The following is a 15,498-nucleotide window of genomic DNA, read 5'->3' as shown; positions in this document are numbered from 1 at the left end:
AATCTATCCATTCAAAAAATATCAATAATGTCATTGTAAAACATATATTTAAAATTGTGGTTCAACTAAAATTATGAAAAAAGGAAGAGTCCAATTCATAATATTGCCTTTCAATGCTTAATACAATGCAATGTTTAATTTTTAATTCCTACTGCAAAATAATGACAATCTATATGGGTAAATTCAGTAAAAAAATGTCCCACTGACTTCAATGCAAACCTCTTTCTTGAATTAAATTTATACCTGTTTTACCTCTAGAAATCAGAAGCTTTCATATATATCATTCATCAAAGTACAAATATAGCTCCATCTTTTGCAACAATAAAAACATAGTGTCATGCAGCATTTTTTGGCCATTCACATGGCCTTGTTTACAAACACTGTAGATTCACACTAAATTCATATTTTTATTTTTTTTAACCCTAATTTGGATCTATATATATCAAAAAAATATTTATTACAAACATTATCTACCAATAAGTGGAGCACTACAGTGTTATACAGAAAGCTCACCCCAAATGGGTCCTTAATGAAGTTTATTTTACTGAATTTATCCCTTTACCCATGTGCATGAATGGAGATAATCCTGTTCCTACATGTAAAAGGAGATATAATCCATTTTACCTCAATGTTGCCATTTGTGGTAAATATCTCTCCCAAGAAAAAAATTCCTTCTAAAAAACTAGATGGAAATCGATGAAACTTTATGCAGCTGTAGAACACTACTAGAAGACCAGCATAAAGGAATATAACCCTGGTACAACTTGTTAACTATGAGATAATCAATTTTGCACGGCAGAAGGTATCCTTTTATGAGTTCACTACAGTTTGTTTCATTTTCATTCACTCTTAGTATCCCAAAATCTACCTTAACGATATGATTTTAATGAAACTTTCCCAGAATCTTAGGTATCTAATGACATTGTGAACTTCATATTATATTTATTGATCCAACTGATTCTGAGATTTTAATACTAAAACACGGATTCTACAAAAGGTATAGACATTTTAACAACAACCACAGAAAGAATAAATTTGAAATGCATCCTTAATCTTGTTAGCATGGTTTTCCTCAGTTCAGGGGTTTGAAGGTATGATCACTTGCAGGGTAAAACTTAAAACTAAGAAATGGTATTTGCTGCTTCTCTGCTGAGCACATGGCATTTAGGAGTAAGAGCAAAGACATGTTGGCTTAGTGTCAGAACAATGTGTCCAGTATGGTGACATGTCTTCCTGTGGACTGTTACCTTGTGAACTAGTATGTTGAAAATCCAGCACTGTATAAAGTGGGTTCATATTTATTATGACATATTACATTAACATGTTCTTATCCTGATATGCATGTAATATTTAGGAAACCACTAATGGTAAGTCAATAATATTTGCTAGGCAGTTATATTACCATTGGCAGACCTCATTTCCACAAATATTATTTAACCCAACCCCTCAGTCATTTTCCACTGACTTCGATACTTGCATAGTTTTAATGTTGCACAGGGAAGACACTCTGTGTCAACAGTTTATTTAATGGCAATTTTTATTTATTCATTCCAATTCCTTAAATCTAAATATTTTGCTAAATGTGTGTTCCTGTTTCACATTAGGAAATATAGTTATATATGGGGTTAGAATACTGGTAAAGAAATTTAGAGTAGTTATTTGAAATGACTGTGGGAAAAAAATCTGAAAATTTTGGATATGATTAATTTGACATCACCTATTCCTGTTGTAGGTTACTATGAATTCATTATTATTCAATGTGTACTAGTTTTATGTAAAGAATATAATAATTCAACAAAATACAAATCTTTTCCATAGGCCTGTATATAGAATTTTCAAATTATCCATATGACTGCTATTTTTGCCATAAATTTAGTAAACTGCCTCAATGGTCTCGTGGTAGCCTGCTTGTCTATTGTGGGGGTTGTCATTGGTTTAGATCCATGGCCAGGCCAAAGCAAAGACTTAAATTTTGGTTTATGATGCTTTTCTACTTAGCATGTGGCCTCAAGGAGTAAGAGCAAAGACTAGTCTGCTTGGAGTCAGAATAATGTGTCTGTGTATGACGACATGTCTTCCTCTGGATTGTTACCGTGTGAACTAGCATGTTCAAGACTAAGCTCAGCATGTTGATAAAGTACAAAGCAGTTTTCATATTCATATCACATTAACATATTCTGGTCCTGATATGCGTGTACTATTTGTAACTGGAAGTTAAACTCTAACTCATCATCAACATCATCGTATCAGTTTTCTAGGTTCTAGGTCAACAAATCCATTAAAAATTACTCAACTAGAATGAAACGCAAACTCAATTTGCAATTTCTTATGAAACAAATATACCAAATATCTAATCAATTGATTCAGGCATTACAGAAAAAAGTGCTAAAAACTGATAAGCAATTTCAATGTGCAAGTTCCACAATTTCAGTAACTAATGCTCAAACTGAGTTACCTCTGTAAATATGGGGAGAGGTAGAAAGAGGACAACTGGCATATTGTTAGTGTGTGGTAGCCTTTACCCAATTATTAAGTTCTAAAAACTAGCAATAATTGACCTACATATATTTAACTTATTATACAGTGGCATCAGATATTTCTTTCTGCCATGAATAGGAATTGTATGGGGATGAACATTAACACCTATATAACATTGTTCAACCTCCAAAAAAAATAAAATCAACACTGTACGGCAAGACAAAAAGGCCTGCAAGAAAAAATGTCTTGTAAGACAAGTTTTTCAAACTATTTGACCATAATCTCAAACATTTCCAAATTATATAATAGTAGAAAGTTGTGGATAAACATCTGGATTATCTCATAGTAATAAACAATAACAAGGCTTAAGGCAGAAAAAAAGCTTTCAAAAATCAAACAGATTCCAATATTTTTATTTCTATAAAAATATGTCATTGCACTGTTAATTGTTAACAGTGACTTACAAATAACAAATATGGACGAATTATTACACCAGCCACAGTTCTGACAAACAATATTAGAACATCACAAATTATTAATCAAACCAAAAATCTTCATAAGTATTGCTGTTATTTAATCACCTGACTGGGTGTGGCAAACTAATTTTCTGAAGTCAGTAATGTTGGTAAACATATTAAAAATCCAATATTAACATGTTAAATACAATAAAAAAATTAATTAAAAACTATCACAAAAATTAGATTTATAAAGATTTTTTTATAGAAGAATGAAATGTCATTACTGATGTGTTAAAATGAGATGAAGACAAAAACATGTGGCTTGGTTATCACAGATAATTTGACTAAACCTGAGATTTGACATCTCACAACAATAATATATATATAGATAAAACACCTAATTCTTCAGTTCAGATATTTAAAATTCTGACTGGCAGTGAATCATGTATGCCTTTAAAACATACTCCTAATTCTTCACTATGTCTACGGACATCATAAAAATCTTGCATCATTAATGATTTTTTTAATGAGTACAAAGTAATATACTTATGGTTAAAACTGGACTAATTTTTTTTTTATTCCTATGCCTCTCATTGACAGGCTCCATATGCTTTTATTTTTGCTGCCTTCTTTCATACTAATTGTTTCCCTCTAGAATTCATTTAATGAAATTATAATTAGCACTAAAATATACTTATTACCTAGAGAACATTGTATTGTTACCCAATGTACCAGGTTTTTTACATTAAGTATAAATATTTATCATAGGAATGTAATATTTTCATTGATATTATTGCCATAACAATGACTTTCATGATATTTTCATACAAACCCATGTGTTATTCTTTCAATTTCAAATTATATACAAATAAATATGCATTCATTTACAAGGCTTATATATATTTTATAACATCATTTAACAATGTCATGTTAAGCATTCTTAAGATGCAGATTTTTGTCATTAAAATGCTTTACTTCCTGGGCGTAACCATGAATCATCTTGGAGTGTCTGGCCGGATGGAGGTCTACAAAAGAAATACAGTTTTGTATTCATAATTGTATATGATATTTAATATATCTGACAAATGTATGCCAAGTATAAACTGGTTCCAATTGTTATTATGGAAAAATAGTTCTGTTATTGTTATGGAAAAATTGTGAAATAATTTGCCTTGTATTTTTACGATAGCTGAACATGTAAAACTGTTTTCCTTGCATTTCAGTTTTAAAATGTGCAAAATTAACAGCATCATCCATTAATGACTTTTTTCAACCCATTATGTTGTTGTACAGCGAAGCAGGTAAAACTGATCACAGGTTGTTGAGAGTTGACTTAACCTTAACATATATCAAAAGTAGCTAAATATCAAAATTAAACCTGTAATAAACACTCAAATAAACATTGATCACTTCAAAATTCAAAGACCGGTACTTCTGATCTTAACTCTTCAAAATTCAATTGTCAAAATGCAAACATGAAACAAAATAAAATTATACACTCAAATGCACCTCAGCTATTCCAAAGCAAAATCTCCAAAGTTTTTTTTTTTTTTGCATTTGGGAGTCTACAATTATGGCTATTTCTTTTAGTAGTTTTGCACATGACTGTAGCCATGTCTAAACATTAATACAAATATGACGTTGTTGTGATTGCATAATATATGTTCAAAACCAAATTGATTTCTTTGAAAAAGCTAAGTGTAATTATTTACTCTTTCTATACAAAAAATTGCAGCATTAAAAGAAAATATTTTTAAAATATAAATTGGTAACGAAAAAATAAAATAAAATAAAAAGTAGATTACAGAAGACACAAAGACAAAAGACATACAAAATCTGTACCAATGAAGAGTTCATAGGGCAATGTGAACTGATGTACAGTCTCTAATAATTATACATTTTCATACTGAAAGCACAAAAGTAAAAAATAAAACACAGTACAGGAATTTAAGCTTAGTAACTAATAGTAGTAAAAGATTTCATATTTCCTTGTGTATCCTTATATCTAAACTGTAGACTGTAGTTTAATTTTGAAGCTAAGCCTTGTAAAACTTTAAAATGATAATGCCAATGTTGAAATGAAATTTTTAATTAATTCTAAAAAAGCTTTTGAAATAACTGGTTTTCTAGAATTTGAAATATCTTCCAGTTACTGTTAAAACTGTCTCTAATTACATTTAATAATAATGATATTAAATTCTTTATTTAAAGATGGTGACCACAGTTATCGATTTGGATAGGTCAATTATTGTTCAACAGATTGACCAACATTATTTATTATCTTTCAGGAAGTATTTAATAGGCTATAAAGAACATACACAAAAAAAATAATTAAAAACTAGACAAGACAGTCTACATTTACTCACATTCCCGCCTTTTCCAGGAGCAGGACTTATAAAAGACATTTACAATACAGGACAACATAAAATTATATTTTTATTCATCAACTGAGATATGAGAGTTGTATTATGGGGATATAACAAGCAGACATTTCTGATTTTAGGATATAATGCTCACAATGTACAACCTCAATAAGAGCACATGTGGAATTTTAATTTATCATAGTAGATGTGGTGATCCTTCTTTGATTGGAATAAACATACTTCATTAAAAAAAAATGCATTGATGTCTATTTATTTTACTCTTCTGACAAATAGGGATTTTCATGACTACATGATCAGCACCGTATATATCAAAAATATGCATCTATATTATAAGTTCAAGCTCATAAAATGGTCCTATAAATTTGAAACAAAAAAAGTCTACGGTAAATTATAATTACATGTAATTTTGTGCTCATCCCCCATTGTTAATATAAATAATTTATTTAACATTTAATTTATCTAAGTCAGTTGTTGCATAAAAAATAAATCAAAATTTAGACAGCATAATTCTTAACCAGAGGTTGGAATATATAATCTTAGGATGTTATCAATAAAGATCTTTAATGAATTTAACCATAGCTTTTTTTAAATTCTTTAGGAATGATTACTGCACAGAGTTTATTAAAATATAGTTAAGCCAAATGCCTTATCTTGAATAAACTAATCTTTACTACAGTTTGAACGATTAGCTTGTATGTTGCATTATGATGTGTTCCAAATCAAACTTAATATTATAGAAAGAATAAGATGAAAGAAATTGGAGCAAATTTCTAAAAAAAATTAGCTTGTGAAAGAGCTAGTAAATGACCATACATAAATTCTTTATGTGCAACACATAAAAATCTGTTTCTCAATATTTTTTAATCTTTTTTGTGTGACATATCTTTCACATTATTGTGGTAATATCAATGACCTTTACCCTTTTATTTTTATTTTTACCTGTTATATCTTTGTTTTGCCATAAATCTGTCTAAGATATCATCAGGATCAGCTATCGAAACATCATCAGCTGAAAAAAATACATGTTTTTGTAATCAGTAATCATGTATTCAGATATATTCAAACTACAGGAAAAGATGAATAAGAAGAAAGGATTTCATGTAAATAAATTAAGCTGTCAAGCTATGAGGTAAATATACATCTTAATAATTTAAATTAGAGCTCCCCCCACCCCCTTTGAAAAATTACTTAAATCCAAAGTTTTAAAAAAATGGGAAAGAATTCCTCAAACACATTTTATAAAAACAGGTGCACAACTTCAATATGTGTGCAATCTCTCTGTGAAGTTTCAAGGATATGGGTTGAAAAGTGAAGGAGATGATTACATAAAATAGGAACATACTTTCTTCCTCCCCCCTCGTCATCCCAGACATCACTATGAGCGGGTTTGGACTTTGTCTAAAAGTTGTAAATACACCGAACAAACTATTAAAAACCTGCTACCAATGCCAAATTTCTTACAGAACAAAACCATTAAATGTTTAAATGCTTCAGAGTTCATCTTCAGTCATCTTCCATACAGCACTGAAAATAATCCCTTTCCATCAGGTGATCTATAACTTACTCCCATTGCAGAACCATATTTTATAACTTACTGTTCATTTGATGTAATCTCCGTAACCTAGCATCATTTTTCTTCTGTATCCTGTCAACATCTAAACTTGTTGTGGATCCCATAGGATTTAATGATATGCTTTCAGGCTAAAACAGAAATAGGGTCCAGTAAATAACACTCTGAGAAAGGGTACATACTTGTGCAATTCTGTATAAATTTAATTTTATCTGTGCAACTACAAATGTATCTGGACTACAACCCTTTCGTCCCCTTTAACTCATCTGAAATTTTAGTAGTTTCATACAAAATCTTTTATAATGTATACTAAATTTTTCCACTTATGAACTAACAGTTAAAACAATTTGTAAACAGTTTCTGAATTAATCAAGTGACAAGAATATTTTTGTCTATAATTTGATGAATCAAATATTGGCTCCAAAGTTATTCCATCATAAATTTCTATTTAATAATATTGTGTACCCTTGGGCTTAGAGGAAGTCTCTCTCTTCTTCTCATTCTTGCTGAGTCATTACGTTTGGGTAAATCTTCAAAGTCTTCAGGGAAATGGTTGACTGTATCTACATCTGAAATTTATGGTAGTATACATACAGGTTGAGAATAAAAGCTGTTTAAAGAAGTATACAATAATAAAACTTGCATAAACAAAGATACAAATCAGCAGAAAAAATGCTAAAATATACAAACATTCCTTTTAGAAATGAAGTTTCTATTCAACTGCTTAATCAAAACTTTTTGAGTCTTGAAAATTTAAGCCAAATAATGTTACGAGTGTGTTTTATAAAAATTAACAAAGTGATCACAATGTGTACAAACTAATTTCAACATAACGTGGACACATAAGTAATTAAGAAATACTTAAAAATGAAATTTTAAAATGAATAATAAATCATGCTGCACATGCATTTAAAATCCCTAAGTCTTAGTTACTTTTTATTGTGAATTTTAATTTAGCTACCACCCCATTTGATCCCAAGCTATGATATAAGCTAGTTCTATTTCACATGCAGTTTTATCTACAAAAATCTTGTCACTCCAAAAAACATATCTGTTAAGATACCACACCAGTGTATTATCATGTTTAACTAGATCATCCACAGCATAAGGTTTAAGAATTAATCAGATGTCAGCAGAAATCACACCTGTAATTATGTAGTCAAACAACTGGAAAAACTTAGGTTAAGTATGAACACCAAAAAAACTTTCTGATGATTAAAATTAAAAAGGATCAACCTTAAAATAACACAAGACAGACATACATAGAAATAACACAAAGTACATATACAAAAGCTATATACAAAGGACAAGCACAAATGGTAAATAATAAAGCAAGAAATTCTAGTACTGTCTCTCAGGTTCTGTCCAGTTATGAATGTTTTTAAATTTAATATGGCAATAAAAATGTTATCCTTTTGTCACAACCTTAAGGAAATTAAAACAATTCTGTACTAAAATATATTTAATAGTTTCAAAGATAATGCTTTTTTCTATAATTTCTGGTTTGTATTAGAATATTTATTGAAAATTCTCCAGTGTTAATATTCAATCTCAATATACAAGTTGATTTACAAAAAAAACAGGCTGATTAAGTATAACTAGAGAAACAGTACCATGTTAGTGCTGGTGAAATGGTGGACACTAAAACAAACCTATAAATGCACTGTTGGAATTCAGCATGGACTTTGGACTCATAGTCCCCTGTCGTCCAGTACCATAGTCTGTGGGAGAATTGTGCAGTGTTAGTCGCCAATGAGATCATGTGACAACAAATACATTAAGTAGATCTTGTATAGATTCAATTTACTAAAACATTACTTATTGAAATTTACAGAAAAATATGGATTTTCTTGTTAAATCTGTATTTAAAAAAAAAACTTGTCACAAACACTTATTTTTAAATAAAGCACCTGACATCTACTAAAGGTAAATATATTCAGGGGGAACAATGGCAAAAATTGACAATGAACTCTCATAGTTTCAGACCTTTTTGTTAGACTCATTAACATTTTCAAGTTAATAAATGAGTGAAACTTAATCACTGACACCTAAGTATCATGCTTAAGATAGATAGAATTCTGGCTTTTACGTTTTTTGTAAAAATAATTTTTGGATACATTCTTAAAATAAGCAATACAAAAGTTTAAAATTTACAAAATTATTTTTTTTCTTCACTGTTTATTTTATCAATCCATGATCACACTTCTTAACTAACTTTTATGAAGAATATGATCCAAGAAAGTTTATAAATTTAGCAAACAATAACACCTATTATACATTATACAGATCCTTTCTTGGACCAATGAAAGCTGAAAGGAGATGCAGGGATATTTATGACACACACTTCATTCACATATTACATGTAATACTTTGAAATCACAGAAACAAATAGTGATACTGCCATTTTTAAGCATTCATCATAACTAAAATACTAAATAAATAAACACAGCTTCTAAATATTATAAAAAGCCAGGGTGAATAAATGTAGTCTTACTTCATTGAACAATTATATAAATGGAAAAATTATACTCTTTAAAAAGAAGGAAATGCAAAAATAAAACTCTAAATTATTTCTGTAGGAATTCATGTTAAATTGTACTGTAAAAGAATATGTAATTGGAAAAAAAATACTGAACAAATTACAAAACTTCTACATAAATAAAGGGAATCTATATTCATACACTTGTGACAGGTACAGTGACATCTCTTATCAAGAGAGTGGGTCCATTTCGTACAGTGTACACAACCTGGTCATAAAGATCAATATAATAATACCATTCTATACTAAACAGAGTGCAACCAAAGTATACTGGGTGTATTTACAAATCTTAAAAATAAGTTTTGAGTTCAATATGTGTAATTATATCATTGTACATGTGTTTTGCAACCACCTACTTTTACCAAACTCGCAAGCTCTCAACAAACATATCTTATCATTTGAAAGTGCCTCAAACTTATCCATTAAACAAGATTTAACAAATCACCAACCTAATTCTTCCTCTATACTATGTCTCACAGCTGAAGCATATCCTATTACATACCAAAAATATTTTAATGAGTTCTTTTATCACATGCAGGTAAACAGAAAAATGGCTTGTGAAAAATATAGGTGTCTGCAATAGAGGGATGGATGAAAGAAAGTACTATTACATGCCAGTTACCTCCCCTTAGACAGACAGTCAAAACAAATTATCAAGAGAAATACTATTTTTACTTTTCTTAAATGGTCTAAGTTCACTAAGGTTATGTATGTTTAGTACTTACTTCTGTCTTTAAGATTTTTGAGGGTATCTTCTTGATGACGTAACAATGCATCTTGTTGTGATTCTAATGCTGAATTAGAGGTAGGGGCATCAGGAAACATACTTCTAAATGCTCTCCGTGAATCTGTATCAGCTGAAAAAAAGTCACAAGTTAATCACTTTTGGGTAAAAGCAATTATTGCAGTAAATAAATGATTTATTTATATAACATATCTTCCAGACAACAAATATATGTTCAATATATTAGAAATAATAAATCATTCATCATAGGAAAGTTGATCTATGAACTAAGAGTATGATGCAAAATCAATTATTTTTAGTATCTGTTTTCAGCACAGGAAGTAAGCTCTTATTTTTATATAGTATATGTTGAATTAATTTCATATATGATGCGATTTTGTTTAACTCCCCATAGGGTCACTGTGACACATATACTTACTTTTATATTTTAATTCGTTAAATTCCTGTAAGGTTCTAGCATTGGCTGTATCTGACTGTCGCTGTGGTACAGCAGCATGGCCTTGTTTAGCCCTCTCAAAAACATCTATTTCTCTCCTGTTTAATATTATAAGTGACAGGTAAAAAAAGCTATTCTATGATTTTTTTTAGTCGGGATTCCAGCTCATGTTATATTTACCCTTCTATTTACTTTTGTACCTTGAGTATGTATTAAAACTCATGAAAATAAAAACTTCAATTTTTGCTACATTTGCAGTACTTAAAGATGAAAATCTGTACCTCATTCAACTTTGAAAAACTCCAAGTGATTGAAATCGCTCACACTAAAAATTTCTTTTCAGTTTTCCATTTAAAATACGTAAGCCTATTGGATTTGATTAAAGTATAAAAGCTTTTAACATCATTCAATGAACTTAATCTTGTTACTAAACATATCTTAAATGAAAATATGTCTGGTTTCAAAAGAATTATGTAATCATACTATTTTTCATGCCTCATAACATTATGTGTTTTTATCAAAACTTACGGTGGTGGTCTTTGTACCATTCTGGGATCAAACACATCTGGTTCGTTCTGAAAAATATACCAGTATTTTGTACAAAAAGAAAAAAGAACCAAAACTTTGAAATTTAATGCTACTTTCCTTTTTTAAAATACAAACGAACATTACCTAAAAATAACTCTTTTTAATTCTTAATTTAATGATAACATTAGGCATGGAGTTAATTAAAACACAACAAAAAAATAAAGGTCCTTAAAAAGTATGTAATTTGTGAATAGGTGTCTTTAAGGCAAATACAGATGAATTTCAATGGATATTGTTTGGAATTGGATAATAAATTCACAACAAAGAACAATTTCCACTAAACAATAGTGTTTAACATAAATTTTACAGGGATGGTAGACCTCTCTTGGATACAGACATCATGATATTAATAGTTATAATAAAAATGACTTAATCTTTGAAATGATTTCAGGGAAAATACCAGTAAATTGATGTTTCTATAAAACTATTCTACATGAAGCCTGCGATCATGCATTTTGTTTGTCATGTCCGACACCCACATTAAATTTTATATGAAACACTATTCTCCCAAAATCCAAGTCTAAGAACAACCATGATCTATATAAACTGATTGATTGAGCATATGGATTATTTGATAAAAAGTTAATCAATGTAAAATTTGTTTTTCTTAGATTTTGGGTTAACCAATCACACAATTACCAAATCATTCATTTAAAACATTGAACTAATTTGTCAAATAGTTTTTACAGAAAATACTGCTTTTATGCATTTTGGACAAAGTTGTTAAAAAAATTGTCTGCCACAGAAAAAGCCATTGTTGATTTATGAATTGTTTTTAGGTTATCAGGACCAGATGAGATAACAGTATAAGTTCAAGAGAAATATGATGAAAAATCGATGATTCATCAAAATCCTTACTTATTTATAAAAAAAAGAAGCAATTTAAACCCTATATCCACTTCAAATGGGACAACATTTGTGTACATCCAAAAGACAACACAATATACTTATAGTTGTAAAACTATATACAACCAATATATATAGCTCTAATGCAAGATATAAAACAATACAACTAGGAAAGACTAATGCCATGCAAGAAAAGCATTACAACAAAAGTCAACCAAAAAACATACGTAAAAAAGATCTAAAAGGCGGGACTCGTCAATTGCCTTTTCAACCTCATCGCAAAGAAAATTCATTTGCTACAAAGATACACATATGCAAATTTACAGCATATATGTACACTTTCCAAGGTATTTTACATCATGTAATCATCAGGACCACATCCTGAATGAGATTTCAAATCCTTGGTTAAACATACAGCCTCTGTATCTTATTATTTTTTCTTTGAATTCATTTAAGGTAAAATTGTAAAAAGATAACAATGCTACAGATATAAATTATGGTGTAATATAACAAAGCAAACCAATAGTACACTGTCAGCTTTCAAAAAAGTATAAAGTCAGCCACACGTTTCTTAAACCCTATTATAGTAATTGTTGGCAAACATGGTAACCATCTGAACAAAGATTTTGTTACAAAAGGAATGTCATAATTCTAACTGGTTTCTGTTAATTGACCGTTCATCTTTGAAGTCATCTGACTTAAGTCTGTGCTACATCCATCATATTTGTAGACAGGATCAGTGAAAATCAAGCTGGATTTCTATTTAAAAAAATAAGGTCAAGTCCAGAAGATAGATTGGTTGCTGTTTATTTAATGTCCAATGGCAAATGTTTCATGCAAAGTCAAGTCCAGAATACATGACTTTGAAAACACTGGTCCAATGTTAATCATATTGTTTAAAATAAAATGTGTGTTTTTTTTGTTTTTTTTTTTCATTTACAATTTTTTTGTTTAGACAAAAATCATAAAACAAACCTTTTGGTTTTCCAGTGCATTTTCTACTCTCTTTCTTTCACTTTGTAATTGTTTTCTCATTGTAGCTAATTCTTTAAGAACATCAGAACCTGTAATGATAAATATAGGTTTCAGGTCTATATATATGTTCTAATGTTTGTATTGGTGGAAATTATATTCAACAAGATTGAATGTGCTGTCTTACTAAGCATACCCTGACTTGTAATTCAAAGTATCAGTTAACCGTGAGATGGTGTCTGACAGACCTGAAAAGCACTAAAACATTACAATTCATCTCTGCTAAGCTGCTGACTACATATAAAGTAATTCTGTTCAGTAGTAATAGAGAAAAGTGTGTAAAAAATTAGTTCATGTAACATATTTCAAAATCCATAGTATCCACAAACAGGAAGTAGGTGTCTAAGAGATTAGAAAAGTGCACACAATTTTTTGAAAACTCCTTCAACATATTGAAAAATCCAATATTGGCATACAGGAAGAATTTGTCTGACAGATCTGAAAAGGCTCACAAATTACAACTCATCACTACCAAGCTGCTGACCAAATATTATGTCATTCTGTGCGATGGAAATATTTGTTGGACATATGAACAGACAAGGTGGATGTAATATATTGTGGATTCATTTATTTTCGTGGATTGAGGAAAACATGTATTTTTGTGGGTATCAAATTTCGTGGTTATGCCAGAATCTATATATTAGCCAATAGAAAATTTGCACTTCCTTGAACATTTAATTTCCTGGTTATGCCAGAATCTATATATCAGCCTATAGAAGATTTGCACTTTCTTGAACACTTAATTTCGTGGTTATGCCAGAATCTATATATCAGCCTATAGAAGATTTGCACTTTCTTGTACATTTAATTTCGTGGTTATGCCAGAATCTATATACATGTATCAGCTTATAGAAAATTTGCACTTCCTTGAACATTTAACTTTGTGGTTATGCCAGAATCTATATACATGTATCAGCTTATAGAAGATTTGCACTTCCTTGAACATTTAATTTCGTGGTTATGCCAGAATCTATATATCAGCCTATAGAAGATTAGCACTTCCTTGAACATTTAATTTTGTGGTTATGCCAGAATCTATATATCAGCCTATAGAAGATTTGCACTTCCTTGAACATTTAATTTCGTGGTTATGCCAGAATCTATATATCAGCCTATAGAAGATTTGCATTTCCTTGAACATTTAATTTCGTGGATATGCCAGAATCTATATATCAGCCAATAGATAATTTGCACTTCCTTGAACATTTAATTTCGTGGTTATGCCAGACTCTATATATCAGCCTATAGAAGATTTGCATTTCCTTGAACATTTAATTTCGTGGATATGCCAGAATCTATATATCAGCCAATAGATAATTTGCACTTCCTTGAACATTTAATTTCATGGTTATGCCAGACTCTATATATCAGCCTACAGAAAATTTGCACTGCCTTGAACATTTAATTTTGTGGTTAATCTTTACCCAGGAAAACCATGAACATAGGTATCCCATGAATAATAATGAATCCACAGTAACAGAAACAGACATAATCAAGAAAAAACTTAACATTGACCAATGAACTATGAAAATGAGATTAAGGTCAGATGGATCCTGCTAAATTGGCATGTTCACCTTAAAACCATTCTATAGACAAGTATATTTGACCTATTGCTTATAGTACCTGAGAAAGAGACATAATCAAGAAAACTTAATGTTGACCAAAACACCATGAAAATGAGGTCAAGGTCAGATGAACTCTTCAAGACAGATATGTACACCTTACAATCATTAAATAGACCAAATATAGTTGGTTCATTGGTGAATGTTCAGTTTTCAAGATAATGTGTGTTTCTCAGATACTATGAACAATTGGTCAACTATATTTGACTTATGGAATAATTGTAAGGTGTACATATCTGTTTGGCTTAGTTCATCTGACCAGGACTTCATTTTCATTGGATATTTTGTCAAAGTCTAGTTTTCATGGCTAGGTCCTTTTCTTATGTACTATAAGCAATAAGTAAATACACAGATAAATGATATTGTATAAAAACCTTTCTCTAATTCTTCGTCAATTTATCCCTTTCTGCACCCATTGTATAAAAAAAAATTAATCAACGTGTGGTTCGTTTGATCTCAGTTCTTCATTGGTTAAAATCCGATTATGACGTCGAATTTTCTTGCTTTCCTCTGAATTTCCTATTGTGACGGCATGAAAAAAGGTGACCATGCCTGATGACGTCACATAGAAAGAACACATCTTTTTGCAGATCATTCGAAAAGAAGGAATAAATTTGCCTGCGTATTGTTTGAAAATCATTAGAGAAACAGATTCCTCCACCAAATCTCGTGTAATACGATATTTATCCACTCTTGACAGTTAAATTTTAAATATTTAAAACGCTCGGCGAGCCTCGCGTTTTAAATTTGAAAATTTAACTGGCTCGAGTGGATAAATATCGTATCACACTCGATGCAGT

General features: G+C 30.0%; 1 protein-coding gene across 39 annotated transcripts in view; it reads right to left on the bottom strand.

Annotated features, from left to right (window-relative positions):
* Positions 1 to 2,875: 2,875 nt before the first annotated feature.
* Positions 2,876 to 15,498, bottom strand: part of LOC127712980 (centrosome and spindle pole associated protein 1-like) — a 93,496-nt gene continuing 80,873 nt past the window's right edge. For 36 of the 39 annotated variants that reach the window (XM_052219756.1, XM_052219763.1, XM_052219758.1 and 33 more), the window contains 10 exons: positions 13,020 to 13,108; positions 11,139 to 11,185; positions 10,593 to 10,708; positions 10,155 to 10,286; positions 9,879 to 9,920; positions 8,543 to 8,611; positions 7,356 to 7,459; positions 6,916 to 7,021; positions 6,260 to 6,329; positions 2,876 to 3,961 (listed from right to left, as the gene is read on the bottom strand). In XM_052219756.1, the coding sequence (XP_052075716.1) occupies positions 3,898 to 3,961; positions 6,260 to 6,329; positions 6,916 to 7,021; positions 7,356 to 7,459; positions 8,543 to 8,611; positions 9,879 to 9,920; positions 10,155 to 10,286; positions 10,593 to 10,708; positions 11,139 to 11,185; positions 13,020 to 13,108 (839 nt within the window). In that variant the 3' untranslated portion in view covers positions 2,876 to 3,897. The remainder of the gene's footprint in view (positions 3,962 to 6,259; positions 6,330 to 6,915; positions 7,022 to 7,355; positions 7,460 to 8,542; positions 8,612 to 9,878; positions 9,921 to 10,154; positions 10,287 to 10,592; positions 10,709 to 11,138; positions 11,186 to 13,019; positions 13,109 to 15,498) is intronic. The other 3 variants (XM_052219641.1, XM_052219614.1, XM_052219651.1) reach the window with 3 other exon arrangements.

The sequence above is a fragment of the Mytilus californianus genome, unplaced genomic scaffold (genome assembly GCF_021869535.1).
Source record: "Mytilus californianus isolate M0D057914Y unplaced genomic scaffold, xbMytCali1.0.p SCAF_1, whole genome shotgun sequence".
In the NCBI taxonomy this organism is placed as follows: domain Eukaryota; kingdom Metazoa; phylum Mollusca; class Bivalvia; order Mytilida; family Mytilidae; genus Mytilus; species Mytilus californianus.
Note: the sequence above shows the minus strand (reverse complement) of the source record. Positions and strands in the feature narration are given on the sequence as shown.